Source organism: Lepisosteus oculatus, chromosome 25, assembly GCF_040954835.1.
Source record: "Lepisosteus oculatus isolate fLepOcu1 chromosome 25, fLepOcu1.hap2, whole genome shotgun sequence".
NCBI classification, from domain to species: domain Eukaryota; kingdom Metazoa; phylum Chordata; class Actinopteri; order Semionotiformes; family Lepisosteidae; genus Lepisosteus; species Lepisosteus oculatus.
The window spans coordinates 10019803-10040412 of record NC_090720.1 but is presented as its reverse complement, the minus strand read 5'-3'; the positions used below and the strand labels follow the sequence as shown (position 1 = coordinate 10040412).

The 20610-nt window shown below is 43.6% G+C and overlaps 2 protein-coding genes across 4 annotated transcripts in view; both read right to left on the bottom strand.

The window, feature by feature from the left end:
- Window positions 1-12010, bottom strand: part of c1qtnf12 (C1q and TNF related 12) — a 53233-nt gene extending 41223 nt beyond the window's left edge. The window contains exon 1 of one of the 2 annotated variants that reach the window (XM_069183875.1): window positions 10910-12010. In XM_069183875.1, the coding sequence (XP_069039976.1) occupies window positions 10910-11080 (171 nt within the window). In that variant the 5' untranslated portion in view covers window positions 11081-12010. The remainder of the gene's footprint in view (window positions 1-10909) is intronic. The other variant, XM_069183874.1, reaches the window with a different exon arrangement.
- Window positions 12011-14770: 2760 nt separating this feature from the next.
- b3galt6 (UDP-Gal:betaGal beta 1,3-galactosyltransferase polypeptide 6) lies at window positions 14771-19757 on the bottom strand. Of its 2 annotated transcripts, none has more exons than XM_069183830.1 (2): window positions 18421-19757; window positions 14771-17825 (listed from the first exon to the last, which is right to left on the bottom strand). In XM_069183830.1, exon 2 carries the CDS (start codon window positions 17689-17691, stop codon window positions 16696-16698), a length of 996 nt encoding a protein of 331 aa, XP_069039931.1. In that variant the 5' UTR covers window positions 17692-17825; window positions 18421-19757; the 3' UTR covers window positions 14771-16695. The 2 variants fall into 2 exon arrangements, with proteins under 2 accessions (XP_069039931.1, XP_069039932.1); XM_069183831.1 differs by having other exon boundaries at window positions 19522-19757.
- Between the last annotated feature and the right edge of the window lie 853 nt (window positions 19758-20610).

Here is a 20610-nt window from a genome sequence, read left to right as displayed (position 1 = left end):
GTGGCCGTATTTTTTTAAATGTCTAAATTAAAGCAGCTTCTTGTGCAAATGTCTACACTGCTCTGCCAGCTGATGAAGACTGACAGTCGCCAGCTCAGACAATAGATGCGTCCTACACCTTGAAATAGTTTCAGAAATCCACAGGTTTGGTGTCCTGTTTAAAAGCACTTCTTGGGATATGCTCCATTTGGGAAATGTCAGTTAGGTTACTGAGCTCAAGTGGGATTGAAACGTTTCATCTGTTTTCTTATCGGCAGCACCTAAGCAAAACTGTATTGCAGCTAAGCTTATTTCAGTTCAAACGGCTCCTAACATCAGTTTCCTCTGTGAGGCTGTATCTCCCTGCCCAGAAACCTCAAGCATCCAGACCATGACACCCCTGTTTTGCCACAGGAGACTTTGGCGATTTTCATTATGATATAGATCAACAGTAACCACCCATTTACTGCTAAATAGCACAAGGACTGTGCTCTGTGCACTGTGCTCTACTTCATGTATACAAAAAACAGTACACCTGCTACTTTGCATTTTTTTACCAAAAGAGGGAGTGTGACGAAATTCTACTGTTGTTAAAGTCAATGCTACTTTGCACAGGACAACATTATTGCATATATAATGCAATATATTAATATAGTAGGTAACATTGATCACAAACTATTGCATTTAAACACAATAATATTCTCATATAAACGCAATACTATCTTGTATAAATTAAAGATTTTTTTTCTCCATGGTGCTAAAAAGCTTCTGTATAATGACTTATAAAGCACTAGAAGACAGCCACAGTTACGGTAATAATAATTAATAATAATTGCTTACACTTACACTATAGCGCTTTTCTGGACACTCGGTCCCCGTCACTATACTGGGGCATTAGGACCCACATAGACCACAGGGTGAGCACCCCCTGCTGGCCCCACTAACACCTCTTCCAGCAGCAACCTTAGTTTTCCCCAGGAGGTCTCCCATCCAGGTACTGACCAGGCTCACACCTGCTGAGCTTCAGTGGGTTGCCAGTTGTGAGTTGCAGGGTGATATGGCTGCTGGCCACGGTAGGAGCCACTTAAGCTTAAATGTGCCATTCTTCTCTTTCTCTTCATCTCGGTGTCAGGCCTGAGAACAATGTAAATGCACCCAACTATGCAGCCGTTTTTCAGTATTGCCTTCTTGACCAGTGTGACTTCACCGAAGACCACAAATGAAATCACTGGTCATTTCTCAGACCATTTTCACACTGCTTGATACTTCTATGGCCATTCACAAAAGACATTTCTGCTCACTCCAATCAGCCAGCCTGGATCCACAGCTTTCTTTGGTGGCAATTAAGGCTGTATTTATTTATTTTTATGTCAATGTTCATAAATAAACATATGCTTATTCCCTGCTAAACTATATGCACAAATTTTGTAAAATAATTAAATTAAGCTTACTGTTGTTTTTTGTGTTTAGTAAAAAACATTCGTGTTTTTAATTAGGGATGTTAAAATCGCCTTGTTATGAAAAATAAGGCAAAGGTTTCCAGAAAGCACTAAGTCGGAGAGCAGTAGTATGTCTTGCATTTTGTAAGATGTTGGCATTGGATGCAAGCTGCAGTTGTCGAACAGCTTTTGTGTGAGCATTATGATAAATCTACAATAACATCTGTGATCAACACGGGAGCCTCTGGCCATGAGAGGACTCCTCTTCGTTTTGCACTAAAACTGGAGATTCCTGCCGAAGAGTCCACTGGCCCGACTTCCGTCAGCAGATCAGAGACAGGACCACAAAGCCTGAGGGTGACGTCTTGGAGGTCAAAAACGAGAGAAAATTAACTATTTCTTTTTATTATTCTTCTTGTGCCTTTTTGCCCATTGGGAAACACTGACAAAACTTAATTTCTTTTAAAAAAAAAACATTCAAACACACTGAGTGTGCATACCTAGCTAGTAAAGACTTGTGTATGCCATAAAATCTCTTATGAAATCTTCCAGAGTTTACCCAGGCTTCCTCTCACTATAAAAAGACAACTACCTCAGGAAAGTTGTCACACCTGCTTTTTGTATAAATTATGGCATGCATTCTGTTAAAATCTATATTTATTTTCACTATAATATATTCCAATGTCTGCGGTAGGTGATACATACTATAAGTAACAGAGCCCAGAATCTGCTGTTTTTTTCTTTAATTTTGGAAATGTTTGTTAAATAATATGTAGTATGTGCACGGACAAAAAATACACAATAATCAGCACTTAAGCAGGGAAATCTTCGGTTTTGTGGTCAATTTTGACTGGATGCAGTTTTATACAGCACTAATTATGTACTTTAATATGTGAACAGGTGATAAAATATAGAATATTGGATCTTCATTGGATTGATTGGCTCAAACCACACTTATTTAATCACTTTCCATATGAATGCCACAAACATCAATTTTATTTCCCTTGTAGAATTTAGACTGTTTTATTGTTACTCCCTGCTTTTTTTTTTTAATTTGATGACTTGGGAAATGAAGTTAAAAGGAAATAATAATTCTGTATTACAGGTTAGGAGAATTAACCCCTGCTCGGTCCCTGATGTCCTGCCTTGTTGGTGTAAAGTGCTTTCTTTGATTTTCATACTGAACATTGCATCTATTTTGTCTGTCATATCTAAGAAGGCACAAATGCCTGTATGCACTCTGGGTGGGCTCTGGGCAATGTTATTCTGTATCTGAATAACTGGGTATTAGATATTGGTGGGTAGTAGATGGGTAGTGTTTGAACTGATCTGTATGGGTTAATAACTTTTTCTACCCATTTTTTCAGATTTGTACTAACATGCACATTGCATGATAATGAAAGACACAGAACTTAGCTCTCCATCAGTTTCTTTATTTCATAAAAATGTTTTTTTTTTTAATTATTAGGTTCCCCAGATGGAATCTTCTGAAAGAAGGAATGAATGCTTCGGGAGAACTCATTAGTAGCTGCTCCAGTTTAAAGATTACTCTTGTCAGAGGTAAAAAGCTGAGCATTCCTAACCCTAAACTCTATGGAATGAGAGAGCTCAGAGAATAAATCAGGCTGTAGTGTTAGGAGACCAGTAGGTGGCGCTCGTTCCTTCAGACAAGAAATTTCGAACTAGTGTCCCAGCATAGAGAGGACTCTGCACTCTGTGAGGCATTGCAATTGTGGGCAAAGTCCTATGGCATTGCTAGAAAAGGCAGGGGTGGTAACTCTCATCTCCAGGCTGGTTTCCTAAGATTAGCCCACCTCAATGTCAAGCTCAGGTTAGCCCATAGGTCAATTTCCTAATTTCTCCAACTGGTTTGCTGTGTAATGAGCTGCTGATGTTGAACAGGTGCCAAGGATCTCCCAGGAGGGTGCTGCTCCCAAGCGAGAGCTTGTAGTGGGTCCTACACATGACAGGCATCTGGATTACTTCTGGGTGTGAAGAACTTTATAAACTCAGGGAACTTAATATTACATTTTCATCATCACGAAAGAGGGAAATCACTTTGAAGTGAAGAAGTGAATGAAAAGCGACTATGATATATGGGCAAAGGCATTTTTTTCCTCATTAATGTGGATTCATGGTCCAGTTCAGGTTTTGGCATAGCTTTTACTGGACCCCTCTCTGGGCTTACAAAGATTGTGACTGATCTCCCAGTTTGTCAGCGGCGTCAGACTGATGTGGACTCCGTCTGGTCTACTGAGAATGTAGCTCAGATTGATTGGAGGTTGAAGAAAACATAGGATCTTTAGGATGCTGTCTGAGAAGAAAATCACAGTAGCTGTGCCAGATGATGTGGATGGTGCCAGAAGAGGCTAGGCTGAAGCGCTTTCCTGCTGGACTGACATTGGAACGCCGATGCTAATCAGGCGTCTCCAAAAGGTGAAAAAACTGGACCATGAGATTGGCCCATCGGATAGCCAAACATTCCCCAGGATCAGCAAATTAGGATATAACAGCAGCCAGGTAGCAGGGGACTGTGTCTAAGCTCCTGCAGTGCAGGGAAAGCGAGTCAGGAGAAGAATGAGAGTCTGGTTCACACAGGAGTAGATACTGTACTCCTGTGTTCTAACGCCAGCAGCCTGCTCGTCCCATCACAGGAGCCAAGACGTGATACAGGATGGGCTTAGACAGTGCTTCCAGCTGGGAGGGGGGTATTGTGGAGCTGAAGTCGAACTATAGTCGCCCTCCCGCGGGGGCAGGGAATGGTGGGTAAATGAGCTGACCATGAGCAGTGCTAATTTAGCCTGGTCAGCAAAAAGGAAAAATTTGATGGTCCAAATAGTTGGATGACTTGATGCATATCTTGAGCAACTTACTCTTGACTAAACAGATAACAGGAATACCTGATCTATTTGAATAACATTGTACAAATGGAAGTAATATACTGTAGCGGGATGGAATAGATAGATTCCTACAGCAGTGATGCCTCCTCCTTTTTATATGTATTGATTATAGATATTTTGTATTATTTCTGTTATTCATTTTCGCACTTCTGTAATTGTATGCATGGTGCAGAGCAGGACGTATAATCTGTGATTGCGGTTTATAATCCCTTTCATGCCCCTTACATGTGTGGATAAAAGTGGACACGGATGCATTTTACAACTGCAGTTTCATTCATTGCAAATCTATCTAAAAAGTCAAACTATCTATTGTAAGCCACAATTTATGCAATTAAGCATTTCAAATTAGTTCATCAGCATGACATACAGTACACCCAGGTCACGTCACCAAGATCAACTCACTCCGATCACATAAAGTGCATGATTGCCCTGAAAGTCTAACCTCTCCTGTTTAAACTCGAGCCATTTGTTATTGTAACAGATGCATTCTGGTTAAAAGCGCCCACTTTACTTATTTGAAAGGGTCTACCCAATATTGTACTAGTGCAGGTTATGCGCAATATTTAACTTGCTCATTATTCATCACTAAAGTGAAGCTCCCTCCTGCCATCCTGCACTTGGGACTTTAGTGACCAAGTAGGCAGGACGGTCACTCTACTGACCAACTGGTCCACCAAAAACACCTAGACCAGCAACCTGGTTTATGACATCTGCCATGCCAGGACTCTCAATCATGATGTAATTACCAGACGCATGTTTCCAGTTTTCCACTGGAATTCGGCTACAGCAAGGGTATATGACCACAAGCTTCTGTTGTCTAATATGGATATTTTCATCAGTAGGTTTTTTTCTATACTGTAGACTTTCATTCTTACAGAAATAGCGCTGATATGTCTCTTAGAGGTAACAATTACCATCTGTGCAAGAAGCCAAGCAGTCATTGTGCATTCAGTTTTTGACAGAGATGCCAGAGCAGCACAGAGGCAACACTTGAGCACAGATGGCCGCCAGCATGATTTTCTGATCCTGCTGTCTTCCAGCCTGCCACACGTCAGCTTCGATAGCATTACATTATTTTCCTGGGCCATTGCAGCATTTGCAAATTCAGCTCAGCAAGAGCAGACTTGCGGCTATTGACACTTTTTCCTGCTCCCACTGTCAAACCTGTCAAACTGCAGTTTCCTCCAGAATTCCTGTCATTTTCAATCTATTGCATGACTAATAGCTGAACACATAAGCCTCTGCAGCTGTCATCTGCCATCAAAAGCTTGTTTGTACTGTAAACAGTTGTACCTGTTCAAGCGCCTGGTGTTTTCTTTTGGACTTAAGTGCTGGGGAGGAATTGTGACAGGACTACACACAGGCTTTGAGTTTCTGGCATTAATCATCGCTAGAGATGCAACAAGTAAATTCAGTGCTTCCCTCAGGCTTCACTTATGCCATTACTCACAGAGCTGGGTGTGATATCAGTCTAGACTGCTTTAAATACAACCTTGTAAGTCTTTCGCTGGTCAGTGGCAATGGCTGTTGCTAACAATGAAGTAGAAAATCTTTCATCCTCCATTTGTGGGGTCTGATTTTGTGGTTTTAAATTAACTTTAGTTCCAAGTTAGACCACCAACCCGACTTCACCTGAAGCTAAAATCCAGATGCAGCTCCAAATTCAGGGACCTTTCTCTGTATATTTCCTCACTGAGAAAGACCCGAGAAAGATGTCTCTGCGGGTGTAATGTGTGATGCAGATTTTGTTTTAAAAAGCAGGTCTTACTTTTGATGGGGCTAGGAAGTGATAGAAACAAAACCAAGATATAGTGTCAGCTTACATACAAATAACACACCAGAAGGACTGGAGCCCTTTTCCATGACCAGCACAAATGTGGCTATCTCCCTCTGCTGCTCTCCCAAAACTCACAAGCTCTTCTAAGATGTTATGTCATCACCTGCCGCCTGAAAAAGTGATAAAAGAAAAGAATAAAGGGGGACCCTAATCCCTCTTTGAGTGTTTTCTTTCAGTTAGGCTCCAGTCTTGAAACGTTTCTTTAAAAGTTTATGAGGCTTGCGGTCCTGATTACAAACAGCCTCACAGTGCCTAGCTATCAGGTGTCTCAGGCTCAGAGGAGACTCGGCAGTAATACACACCCGGGCGCCGCTGCTACTCACAATCAAAGAGCAGGCTTACATATCCTTTAAAATCTCGCATTGCAGACCTGTAGCTCAGTATTTTAAAGGGGAGCCGCAGTCCCAATTCCTCCGACTGGTTATGAAATCTCAGTAACGAAACAGATTAATTGACGGTATCGCAGAATTGGACAAATTCTGAATTAAACACAAAATCGTTAATTGTGCGAAAGTACGGCGTAGCTGACGTTGTCGGGAGTGTGCGAGAACTGTGACGTGATGCGGCCCTTCCTGCTCACTAGTCACTGTCAAGACTCATGTCATGTGATGTACGAGTGAATAAGTACAGGCTGTGCTGCAAAACATTTCACCACAGAAATGTTCCACTGTGATCTGCATGCACACTGAACAGGTCAGTAGTATTTTGTTGCCTCATTCTGAATCGCAGACACTGACGGCAATACGGCGCTGCGCATACCTGGAAATATCATTTATTTTGTGATTGGAGGTTTTACAAGTTACTGTGTCCATTTTGGTTTGAACTGTGCTCATCAATGCCGATATAACAATGGTTAGAAGTGAGAAGTGCCATTCAGTTTATATCTACTGTGGAACTCATTTGGCAGGTAACTTAGCAGTGTGGATCAGTGGTTAGGCCTTTGGAGCTGTAACCGAAGTTCAAATACCAGTCCACTGCAGTTTGTGTGTTCAAATCCCAGGTGAGGCACTGCACTAGCAACTTAAGAGGCTAGATTGGCCTTGTCTCTTTTTTCCTAACATCTCTAATGCTCTAATTGACTCAAGGTTTTCATCTACTTGAACAAAGCCAAGCCATCAGCTTTGACTTTTTTTTTTTATAAAAGTGTCTCTGGTTTTAAGTGCTCTTCCTTGTCATTTCAGCTTTTGGTCTCCATTCGTGATTCACTAATGGCTTTAAATTCAAAGGCTTACAGTACAATGTCTTTAAAGGGTTTTGAAGATCAGAATTGGGTCTCCCCCCAGACGTCTCTGCTCAAGACTAAAAAGATTTAGTTCAGGCGTGTAATACATGAAATAGACAAATGTGATTTAAATATCAGATTTGCATGCAACATAAAACAGTCTGAGCAAAAAAAAGACTTGGGTGATGGCTGGTTCACACAGAAGCGAAGTAGTACCAGTAGCACTTTGACACGCAAAACCAATCCCCTTTGGAAACAGTTGTCTAAATCAAAATTGCTGTCTTCCACAATGCTTACTTGAGGTTTCAAACAGTGAAGTAATTGACCCCGTATTTCTAACTTCCTAAAGTCATTACAGGTACTGCATTACAAGAGCACACCAGTTTAAAAATTCTATAGTTGCATGCCCTGATTCCAAAAGGTCCAACACAAAAACAGTCCATACAATCCTAACACCATCTCATATACTGTACATGCAAATGACCAATAAGGTCATTATGTCCACAATTTGACATTTTACTGACTCAATGTCAGTATTTTGGCATTGCTGGCCTAATGCCTGGTTATCTGGGTTTATTAAGTAAAGCTCCATTATAAATAGATTAGAGGCCTTCTTCGATACACTGTCCCTGCATTTATTTAGCATAAACATTCAGGTCATACCAGCTACAATTTGCTCCATTAATCCCCAAGATCACACACAGGTGCTGATCTGCTCTCCTCCAAACTCTCTGGTTTCTTTCCCAGGGATTTCTTGATCTTGCTGAAGGTTTACACACTGACAATTTCGGATTAAAACCGAGTTCGGTGATGCATGCTGGAGCAATGCAACTCATTTCATTTCTTTAACCTCAGCTTCACAATTCCTTCTCGTCTTCTAGAGGCTCTGGTCTTTTTGCGCATCTCTGTGCTCTGTTGTTTGAAAAAAGTAAGCAGCGGGGAAGTCCAATACATCAATTACAACATGCCAAACTTGCAGAACCAAGTGAAATCAGATTTTCTCCATGTCACAGTGAAATACACGAGAGTAGAATTTTTCAGGCTGATTATTTACATTCTCAGGGTTGTCATCATAAAATTTTATTTTTACAATTCAAAAGAATTCAAACAAAATGTAAGACTCAAATTAAAAAACACAGATCATACAAGATAGTTTAAGTTCTGCTTAAAATATGATTTCTACATTTCTAGACTGACATTTGCATTAAAAACGGGCAGGGAAAGTTGCCCACTGACCAAATCTGTATGTCTAGGTCAACAGTTTATTCGTGTTTATTTTATTTTTTTTGCCCAGTTCTCCTGACATTGTTCTGTGCAAAAAAGCAAAAGCACCCTTGTTATTTAGGAGCCACAAGGCAATGCAGTTGTCATAAAATTAAAAGCTGGAGATCCAAAAGGGACTCCCACTGTCCTTTGCCATACTGTATCTGTAAAAAGAGTGCAGTAAGTCCATCACCTGACCACTCATGCACATACAGTATTACAAAAAAGCAACATCAGTGCTCTGTTATGCCCTGGTCTGTTAACAAACAAGAACCTCATTCAGCTCCTGTGAATTCACTGCAAAAAGTCAGGGATTGTAAGTCTCATATGAACATCCTGTTTTGCTGTCATTTTTTATGGAAATTGTTCTCATCCAACTATGCCCTTGCTAACTGCTTCGGCTTCATGTTCTCAGAGGACACTGTCACACAACTAGTTTGCGTTTGTCCGAATCATCTCCCCCCAGTATATTTCAGATGGCTGTGCTTCTGCCATCCACAGTCTGTCCTGCTCGTCCTTGGGGAATTTCGATGGTTCTGAGGTCAGCATCAAACCTGTTGTTTTTTAACTGGAGTTATTGGCGTGGAGTTTGTATGGTGACAGTCATCGCCATGATAAAACACAAACCTCCAAAGAAAAGGACCTTTCCTAAAAATAACCCTGAACAATGTTTTTAAAATTAAGATATGTGTTTATACAATTTTGCTTGTATGTACTGACTAAATCAGCCAAACACCACAGAGAGTCGTATCCCTTACAAGTTATAATGTGGTCATTACACAGGACTGTGAGTGAGCTAAACAGCTCACCTGAACCGTGCACAAACTTGAAAGGCAGTTATTGTGAGCCCTACACAAAAGTGTAAAGAGTTACAGTAGATAACACACAGGAGTGTAAGATATAAAAGTTACACTGCCTCTGTGCATCTGAGGAAGAAATATAGTATAGCTTATTCACTGAGTATCGATCATGAAACTTCAGAAGGAGTAGAATTTTGATGAGACATTTCAGAACCTTTGCATTATAGAATGCAGGTCACAATCAACACGTACTTTGTAAATGGTAGACGGGCAAAATAAAAGTAGCCCAATTAAAGAGTAAGATGAAAGTAGATGACCAGAGTATTCAAAGGGCCAAAGATAATGCTTTTATTATCTTCACTCGGTTTGTTTCTGTATTGACTTGGACATAAAATCCCTCCACAACACTGTCAGCTATACAGATAGGCATTATTGAGAATGTGAGAAACTGCTGTAGTTCTGTCACTGCAAAATAAAAGTTACTATAAAAACCTAAATGTACAGCAAAATTATCATTTCACACTCTGGAAACTAGCAGTAACCTCAGTAAGGACACTTAAAAGTAAAGTATAAATTCAACTGAAAATTACTAGTAGCAGACAAGAAACATTTTGACGTACAGTTGGCCTCCCTTCTCTTCTTAGCCCAACTGAAAAGTTATTGGGTGAACTTTATAAGAGCATGAGGTTTTTTTTTTCCCCAATAAAAGAATAAAGAATAAAGCCTTTCTCCTAGAAATCCTCAATTAAGAATAACACCAAAAGTATTCAAAAATGAGCCAAAGTATTTTGTGATGTACTGCTTAACGTTATAGACAATTCGATCTGTCTGAAGTACTGTAGGTTCAGTTGTGGTTGCTTACAATCTTATAGGAAACATTTGTAGTACGCTGTAAAGCACACAATCTGCAGAGTTTTCATTATCATTTCATTATTCAGTATTTTCACACAGGTTTTCAAACTAAAACCCGGTTTGTTTCGCAATAAAATTGGTCATCTAAGCAGTGCCTGTATTTTCACTTTTAAACTTCGACGAAAGTACAAGTGGCGAAGAAAGACGGTCACCAAAGTTTAAATAAAATACTACAGCAGACACTGATAACCACTGCAACATTAACGGTACAATTACAGCTTATTACATTCCTGATACAGCGATGACTTGAAAGAGAAAACGATTCGGGCGTGTGCGTTGCGTGTAGTTAGTTAATTGTAGCATTACCGCAGCTGAAGACGACGTGTGATTTGTATTTGCCCTTATCAACTTCATTAGGGTGATCGCAACAATTCAGAAGTTCCGCCGTGGACTGCTAAGATCAAGATGCCTCGACTCTACTATGTGCTATCCAGTCGTACTAATAATATCAGAGCATAGCGTTTGTATAACCACGCTATATAACGAACAGGTGCATATGAAGATGACTTTTGAAGACAAGAATATAGAGAAATAACAAGGCGGACGTTTCTACATACCTTCGTACTGCCACTGATCTCTTCGCTGTTAGAAAGGGTGGCGTTATAAGTTTCAGTCTGCTGTGGGGTCTGTTTCTGCTTTTTCCTCTCTTTTTTGGCGTTCGCCTCCCTGAAGAGGGTCAGCTGCATCCAAACCACAGAAACCACCAAAAGTGGCCACCAGTACTTCATCTTAAAAAAAAAAAAGGCAGTCCTGTGCCAACGCCCGCAAGACTACACGCCTGCCTCCCAGAAAAGCCCAATTAAAGAATAAAACGCCCCGTGAGTCCTCGGCGCCCCTGCTCCCTCGCAGGGACTGTTCATGCAGCTGGAGGGACGCGAGCAAACCCGTCTCCGCTTGGAAGCGCTGGGCGGCCGCTCTGCCTCTTGCGCGCTACAGCCTCGACCGGGCTGCGCACTTGTCATCCAGTCGGCGTCACGGTGGTCGAGCACGCAGGCTTGCTCAGCTTTGAATTAATCTCAAGCGAAGTGGTCCCGGAGAACAAAAGCCCTGCGAAGACCTGACGGCACATAAACCCATTAGGGAGATTTTGCACGGTTTCCGCTCGGCGGAGAAAGGGGTGGCCGGTGGGCGTGCGTGCGTGTGTGTGTGTGAGCAGGGGAGGGCAGCAGCTCTCCCTCTTTCATCAATGTCTGGTGCCAAGCCCCGGATCCGCGCCTTGACGCGCGGTTGCCGGGCTCCGAGGCGAAGTGTCAAATCTCTTAATAGCGGGGCTGGCTGGAAAGCGCGGCGCACAGACCGACCCCCCTACCCACTCCTGTCCGTTTCACACGTGGCTTCTACACGAAGAGAGATTTGCTTTAGTCTCCCCCCGTTCATTCTAGCAGAAGCGTGGTCTAACCTGCAGACAGCTCCCAAACAGCTTCAAAATCGAAAAGTCCCCCCAAAAAGGGCAACCCCACCCCCCCGATGCGTTCTTGTTTTCTGAATTCAGGGATAATTTGCAGTATATTCCTCCTGCTGCTGACACTTTTAGGGTGAAAACGCCGAGCTCTCAGACGCTTCCAGGATCGGAGTTTGGGCTCTTTTTTTCCTTTTTCTTCCCACCTCGTCAGGTTGGCAGTGCGTCGCTCTTGTGCTCTGCTCTATCTCGAGGATTTAAATACACAGGTCCTGAAACTTAGAGGAGGGCTCATGTCAACATTGACGGCCTCTCTTTGTAGAGGTGCACCTTCAAATTCATTTAAAAAAAGAAATCTGCAGAGGCTTCTTGCTTAAACGTTTGTTTTTGCCAGGTGTATTAAAAATTGCCCATATGGTGTTGCGCAATTAGCGGTCCGTTAGGCGTGTTAAAATGAGATTTTTTTTTTTTAGTTTCCAAGCTATGCTTCCAGCATTTTTCAAGACGATAGTTTTGTTTTCTGGTCCGTTTATTTCAGTTTAGCGCATATTTATACTCGCATAAAAGCTCTTCCTATTCCTGTGTGTTATTTGGCCTCGCTGCTGGTTTAAATCATCCGATTTCCATATTTAGAAATGTTGAAAGAAATACAGAATTTGGTGGAAAAATCGTTCCTCTTATCCTTTCACATACAGAGAGTGCCTCACTTTCTACTCCAGTTTTTAACAGAACATAACATTGTTGTATTAGGGGCTACAGCAGTGTAATACCTTTTACGTACCGTTTTAAAACGTAATTTTACCGAATTTAAAAACTGAGGATTGCTTGGTGATGCGCTTTAAAACTGATTAGGGCGATGGGCGCAATAACTGCGATACTGTGACGGACCGAAAACGTGAACAGGTGCAGAATTCAGGACGATAATACCGTTATTTTTTCTGGGTGTAGACAGGGATAGACAGTTGGGTTTCAAAGGGCCATTCATGTTGGTACAATAGGCCTGCACGTACAGTATCTCATAGGATGTTGCACTATACTGTTTTTCCATACTTCTCTAAAACCCTGAGCTCATTAAGAGAAGTTCCTTCGTGTTCACGTGACTTTTCTCTCGGTTCCCAGGTGCAAGCCTGACTGCATTAATCGTCTCTTAATTATTCGCCATCTCTTGTCCCGAGTACCCAAGGAAAGCGCCAACCTGGCCGTTGTGTAGCTATCCTAGCTGTTACACAAATGTTGAGTTACCATGGCGTTGTCCTAAACTACACAATGTAAATAAGGCAGAATAATAAAAAAAACATGAAGCTTACAAAGCACAAACTGTAGCGTTTTGCATCAAGTGACATAATGCTCAACATTGCACAAGAACCTCCTCTAGTTTACATATCGTTTAATTTTTAAAAACAGGTCATTATCGTTGTGTTGTGATACTGTGCATCAAAACCGAGCAAAATAATTCCAGGTTTTAAACGAAGGTCTTACGCAGATTGGTTAAGGTAAGGTAAGGAAACTTTGGCATTGAACTTGCTAGATGGGGGGACTTTTCATGTACCTCAGAGGTACTGACTAAGTCATCCCAGGTGAATGCTCAGCTGGGTGATTCAGATGTTCACAACAGAATGAACATCTCTTAGGAGAAAATCGGAACTCCCCCGTTTACCACCTCTTGCTTAGCAGCTAATTGCTAAGCAGGAATTGTTGAAATGTGATAAAGGGTTAAATGTGAGGACTCAAGAGTGTGGTGCAGCAAGGTCTAAAACATACCTTAGCACAGGCTGGACCGTTAGTACGGATCAGTACTGAACAGCGCACTGTCTTGAAGCTGACATTTAGCCTCTGCAAAACCGGGCAGGACGAGTTCCTCAAGCGCTCTTTCCTTTCAAGGAGTACAGGTCCTTGAGTTATTCTTCAGAGCACAAACCACAGCGTCACAGACATGATTGGGCTATTGGGTCCGGCGAGCTCGTTTGCTTGTTAGTAATTCAATGAGACGAAGACGCCAGGGTGCAGGCGTGGACACGTTGGCTTCTCCCACATTCTCTGTTTTACCTTAAGCAACAGGACAAAAACTGAACAGCCATGTTAGGTCACTGCCCTATTCCAGCAGTAAGCAAAATGCCACTGCGACTTCATCCGGCAGGTTCTTCATAAACCGCAGATGCAGCCTTTGTTGCTTGGTGTGTGATATACAGCAAAAAAAACGATATTCTTTTTCTTCGCAATTGTGAGATTTGCAAGTAAATGTGTTTTGTTGCTGAATTAATGAGATGCTAAACTTTTCTGTTAGTCCTTCTTCAGGAGGTTTTGTGGATTTAAGATTAATGTCGTGGGGGGGCATCTCCAATTGAAACGATGAAGAGGTTTTAATAGTTGAGTGATGGCGACATCTAGTGGTCCAACAGAAAACTACTCTTTGTTCCAAGTAGTTCAGGTGGGGAGCTGCGTCAGCATGCGTAGGCTGCAAAGGAGCAATAGGTTTATCCCATGCTGAAAAGAGAAGAAAGAACACAACGTTTCGGCTGTGGAGTCTTCTTCAGGTGAAAAAGGTTCAGGTGAAGAAGTTCTTCACCTGAAGAAGGCTTCACGGCCGAAACGTTGTGTTCTTTCTTCTCTTCTCGGCATGGAATAAACCTATTACTCCTATTTGTTACAAGTTGTCCTGCTTGGGTCAAGAACTGTTTTCGCAACACAGTTTAAAATGAGAACAATTAATATCACTTAGGTGTATTAAGGTGACATGTCTTTCAACTTTATTATTCGGGTTCAATAAAAGGAGAGAGTTTTTGCAAATAATCATTGGAATGTTGGAAACTTTGCATTGTGAGTGGTTAAATTGCATCGTTTTTTTACTTGCAATATACCACTATCTGAATAGAATAGTTAAAAAAACACATAAAGAACAACTACAGTAGATGTTAATTCCACACTAAAAAGTAAAGAGAGAAAAAGACACCTTTCGTCGGCTGATCCTGTGTCAGGTACTACATCAATGCTCGATAGAAGAAGGCTCGACAGAAAAATCACAGCAGAAATGTGGTTTTTATTTTTACTGTTCAGCGTGGAATTTTCCCTGACTTGTTCTTTTGCAGCTTGCAAAGTGATGCTTCTTCCCCCTCAAAGGGGCTTCTGAGTCTCAGGCCTGCACACACTGTCATCGGCACCGAAGCTTTTCCGTCAATGAACTCTGATCCCGTACCAGAGATAAAGCAGTCAAGCACCAGGGGTAGAAGATCTTGGTTACTGTATGAGCCACGCCAGCACCACCTAATTAAAGTCAGTCTATGCAGGTATTGTCCAAAAGCCAGATATTCACAGTAAGGGTGGGTAAAAACCTTATACCTATCCCAAAGGAAGAGCAGAATCACAAATCCGGACAGGACTCCAGTCCCTCTCGGGACATACATGCATACAAACAGGGACAAACTCGAAACCCCAATCATCCCATCCAGGCTGTGCGTAAGATATGGTATTAGACCAGAGCACCCAGAGAGTCCGAGCCCTGGGGTGAACATGCAAACTCCAAACAGCAGGTGTCCGAGGCCTCAATCAAACCCTGGACTCAAAGAGTTGAGGCAGCAGCTCATCCCTTCATCCACCACAACTCCCTCTATCTGCACGCCTTCCAGTGAATATTTATGGATAATTTTCATCATTGATTAAAATTCTTGAAACAGTACTTCAGAAACATGTCTGACTATTCATATGGGGAAATGTGGTTTGTTTTTCCCCTACTTGTTTTTCTTTGATTTCTGGGGGGTTCACGATCATTTTTAAATGGGCACAGTGGCAAAATGGTTAGCATCGCCGCCTCACAGTACTGGGGCCCTGGGTTCAATTCCGGGTCTGGGGTGCTGTCTGTGTGGAGTTTGTATGTTCTCTGGTTGCTCCAGTTTCCTCACACTGCCCAAAAACTGGTAGGTTACTGGGCTTCTGGGGAAATTGGCCCTGGTATGAGTATATGCAGGTCTGTGTGTGCCCCTTTAATGGACTAGCAGATCCTGTTTTGTGTCTGTTGCTTGCCAGGTGAGGTTCGGCTCTCCCCTGTGACCCTGTATTGGATAAAGGGGATTAGAAAATGGATGAATGGAAGTCAATCATCACTCAAGTACCATACATGTTGTGTAAATCTGAAGGGGGAAAAAATCATTTTGGGAACACCGATTTCACTTCCTTCTGTAACAGCACGTCCCCTTCGCTCACAGAAGTTTCCATTTACGTTCTGCAATGTCAAATCAAATGATAAAGTCTGACAGCCACCCAGAAGGAGGGGGGGAGAAAGGACCACTGTTTCGCACCCCCGCCAAATCAATACAGGAAAAGAAAATCACATCCTTCAAAAGCGTCTTTAAATTAAAAAAAAAATGTTTACTATAAATTAAGAAGCCGACTTCCACAATTGTGTACCAGTGTTCACACAAGGGAACGGGATTGGTTCTGAAGTAGCAGAGCTGCCTCGGCGTGGCAAATCCCACGATGCCTTCAAATCCAATGGATCTCGGGGGCCAAGGGCAGCTTCAACACCGCCTTCGGCCGGGCCCATAAACTCAAACTACGGAGAAAGGGACTTAGGGGCAGCTAAATGAAAGCTTTCCTTATATGCGTGATCAAACCACCAGCAGTTACAACGTAGTCCACGAGGGTGGGTGGGGGGCGGAAATGGCTCATTTCTTGGTATGAGCCACAGAATAATCTGTTGTTACGGCCAGGTCGTTATGACGTTATTATCCGCTATTATTACGCCAGCCCCCTTTTAACCCCACCTGGCTCGTTCATTAAGACGCTTAGTGAAGGTCCAAAAAAACGACTGCAAACAATGACTCGAAGACTCGCCGTCCTCCTCAAATCTGGTCTTTTCTTCACCTGGGCTGCCGGCCACCGGGGAAGGAAACAAACGTCTCCCGCCGCGTCCCGGAGGGCAGCCGCCAGGAACCGCGAGCAGAGACGCGGTCAGGGGACGCCATCTTTCCGCTGGCAGCACTGCGAGGGCGGCACGCTCCAGTCGTAGATGTACGACAGACGCAGCTTCACCTCCTCCTTGCACAGGCGGCCCTCCTTGAGCAGCATCTGCTGCTTCTCCAGCATGTCCTCCAGGCTCTGCTTGTGCGTCACTATGTACTTGTTGTTGCAGCCCCGGGACTTGTACTCGGTGTCGAAGCGGGGGTCGTGCGCCCGGCGGACGTCCACGGGCGCCAGCCAGGCGCCCAGGGAGACGTCTTCGCTCTGCCAGGCCTTCAGGTACGGAGCACTGATCCGGATGTAGTGGACGAGGTCCGAGGACAGGACGTAGCCCCCCCCCAGTGCGTAGGGCAGGTAGTAGTCGCACAGGGTCCAGGTGCTCTCCTTCCACTTGCCAGCCGACTTCACTCTCCCCCTGCCAGAGAAGAAGCCCCAGTAGAGTCTCCTTGGCTCCTGGGAGCGCAGCTCTTCCTTGATGACGTCCAGGCGGGCGAAGGTATCGTCGTCCGCCTTCAGGACGAAGGTGAAGTCCACGTTCTGGTCCAGCCAGGAGTACATGTGCAGGAGCTTGAGGGTGAGGTTCTCGTAGGAGTCCCTGAGGTTGGGCAGGAGCAGGAGGTCTTTGTATCGGGCGTTCTCCGCGGCCAGGCTCTGCAGGTCCTCGGGGGGCAGGCCTTCGGTGCCGACCACAAACAGGCCCAGGACGTCCGGGTCGCCCTTCGTCAGCCAGGTGCTCCGGATGATGCTCCTCCTCTCGGTGTACTTGGGCCCCGTGGTGATTAAGACCACCAGGAAGGCGCTCAGCACCTTGGCCGCGGCGTCCCGCCGCTCGGCGCGGATCTCGGACTGGGCGGGGAATCCGGGCTCCGGGCCCTTGGCCGCCTCCGACGTGCACTTGGCCAGGTAGAGGAGGACCGCCGCGAACAGGCAGCCGCCCCCCAGGGCCAGGGCCGTCTTGTGACGGCACACCAGCCGCGCCAGGTTCATGATGCCCCGCCTCGGGGAGACCTGGCGGAGGGAGGGGAAAGCAAACAGCCCCCGGAGCCGGCGTCCGGTTCGTGCCCGCTCGCCACAGAGCGCCGCCCAGCACAGCAGAAGATCGGGAAAAGAGCGAGAAATTCCTGGTGAGGAGATTAAGGGCACGGCTTAGGAGAGGCACTGAAGCTTTCCAGTCTCAGATGTCTCAGAAGGGATCTGATCTCCTTCAGATTTTTAGACGGAAGGAATAAGGCTCATGCATGGTCCCTTTAAGCTACATTCAGAGCGCAGAACACTGTGACCTCACTGGAAACGTCTAAAAAGCCAGTTTCACACCAATAGCCAAAAGATTTTTACATACAGTAGGGTTGCCAATGCATTGAATATTTGGGCACATTACAGACAGAGAGATACTGGGCCCTTTACATCATGGTTTGATGCCGAGACTAAATCTCTGAGACTTTTAAGTCTGTTTTCATGGAAGCATTACGTGACCTTTGCCGTCATGAAAAAAGACAGAACATGTAGACATCCATATCAATAACTGTCATTGGCAATAACCTAAAATAACTCATATTGAAATTTGCACTTCAACTAATTCTATAAAGCACAGCAAAGAAAAACAACTATTGTACATGCAGAAGATGCATGCACAATTTAATCATAATAGATTAATAAAGCTGATCAAAGGCAGCTTTTGAAGAGAATGAAAAATATACAATTAAACATCAAACTCACCTGTCCTCTGCTTACTGATGTTTATTAGAGGAACACCAAATCTGACGTGTTTTTTATCTTTAGATTAAAGTCAAAAGTTCTTTTAGACTTTGTACTAACAACCTACGATCTCTCAGAAATATTCCACATTGACGTTTATGCAGATCGACGCTACAGTTTTAGCTATAGGCAGTTTTATTTAACCGGCTCGTCTGTTTCAAATCAAACATATTTGACAAATTAAAACGATGGATTCTAACGTGTTTAATGGCGATTTCCAGCGGAGAGCAGCGGGGCATTATCACTTCGCGAATTAAACGACTGCACAAATTAAGCCTAATGCATTTATTAAAAGCCTAATTTAGATGCGTAGATGTTCGAGAAAGCTGAGTGTTGTTTTAATGTTGCATAAAGATGTACAGTAACCATAAAATCATCTACGTTAGTAAGACACCGTATCTTTTACCTCTTAAATTAGAAAGCGGACCTACGAATACTGAGAGGGTATTTGTGATTTAGGGCGAGAGGGAGCTACAGGAATTACTCAGATACTCAGATATACTGAAAACTGAATCATGCACATCGAGAGGAAGACTTCACTTATTTCCCTGCTAATATTGAAGATTTCGCAGAATGTATCTGCAACAAAGGCAGAAACGGGGATACAAAATGTCCTCTATTAATGCCTTTGCGTCTCCCTGTCCTCGAGAAATACTCGTCCGCTCTTTTGTTCATTTGCATTGATAACAAAGCGGCGCAGCGAAACTGACCGATCTGATCACTTTGACAGCGTATCTAACTGAAGAGCATCCCCACTACGAGGGCAGAAAATAGTACGCAATTGAGTCACAACCTCTGAATAAATATGTTATAATTAACTGATATCGGTAGCTTTGCGTCTCACCTAGACCGTGCAAATTAACATAATTATGGTTGGATTGCCGATTCACCGTTTCATTATTTTTTATTTAAAAAAAAACACGCAAACTGAAATATTATTTTAAATGCGTACGATATAAATGCCTCGACATTGGCGTACTGCGTTATCTTTAGGTGTACTCAATTACAATTGCCGAAACAGCACGATACATTGTAAATTAGTCACACGAAGATGACACTGACCTCTGCAACACCCTAGATTTGGTTAAGTGCGCGTACATTCCCATAACCTCGCAGTGCTTAATCGTTGCAGACGCCTGCCTGCCATCGGCACAGCGAGGCAGAACTGTGCCCTAGCTTGCAACTGGCTTTTTTTTATAACGATATAGGTCTTTAAGAAGCTGACTCAGTCACGTCCGCAGCAGAGCCGCTCTGACAGCATCCCATCCGAGCGGTACCTGCAGCAGCGCAGCGGGCTGTGCACGGCATGCTGGGGCGGCTGCGCAAGCGAGCTCGGTCGCTCCGTCGCGTGTTTGGCGCCCCCTGCTGCGTGGAGGACTGTAGTGGTTATCGTGCGCGCTGACAACCTAACTGCGAGTTGAGTCGCTGGTCCTGGAGGAACATGTTCTTCTAATACTGGCGACAGCTGAGCAATTAATCACAGGCCTTTTTTTCCATACGGGGCATATCTGAAAATTCTCCGCTTGACAGGAGGGGCTCCGGCTCTCTCACAATCCTGAACTGGTCAAGATTCTGGCAGCCAAATTATGGACGTACTGCAATTTGCTCAGTGTGGACTTAGATACCCCAGCAAGAAGGTGTTGCAGTAATCAATTCTAGAGAAGACCTGTGTTGATCTGCTTTTCTGCTACAGTCAGAGACGACATACTGTAGGACACATAGGATAGTCTGGCGATATTTCTGAGATAGAAGAATGACGTTTTCACAGTATTTTGCACACGTGGGTCAAATAGTACAGTGCCAAGAAGCATTACTTCAGTCTTCACAGTTCAAATGCAGGAATTTTTCAAGCATTCGTGTTTTTTTTATGTCAGAGATGCAATTAGAGAGTGCAGAAACGGCTACTGTAGTGTCAGGTTTAGTACGGACGTAGATCTGAATCTCATCAGCATAGAAATGATCATTCAGACCATGTGATCATGATTCCTGATCAAGCAGGAACATGTAAAGGGCCCTGAGAAACACCAGACTTAATAAGTCCAGTTTCAGACCTGGAACCTCCAAGAGGGACAAAGCGTCGTCAATCAGTAAATTAAGTAAATTAAAAGCAGTTGGGAAACTCCAAACACTGTCTCAAGAGGAGCAAGTAAG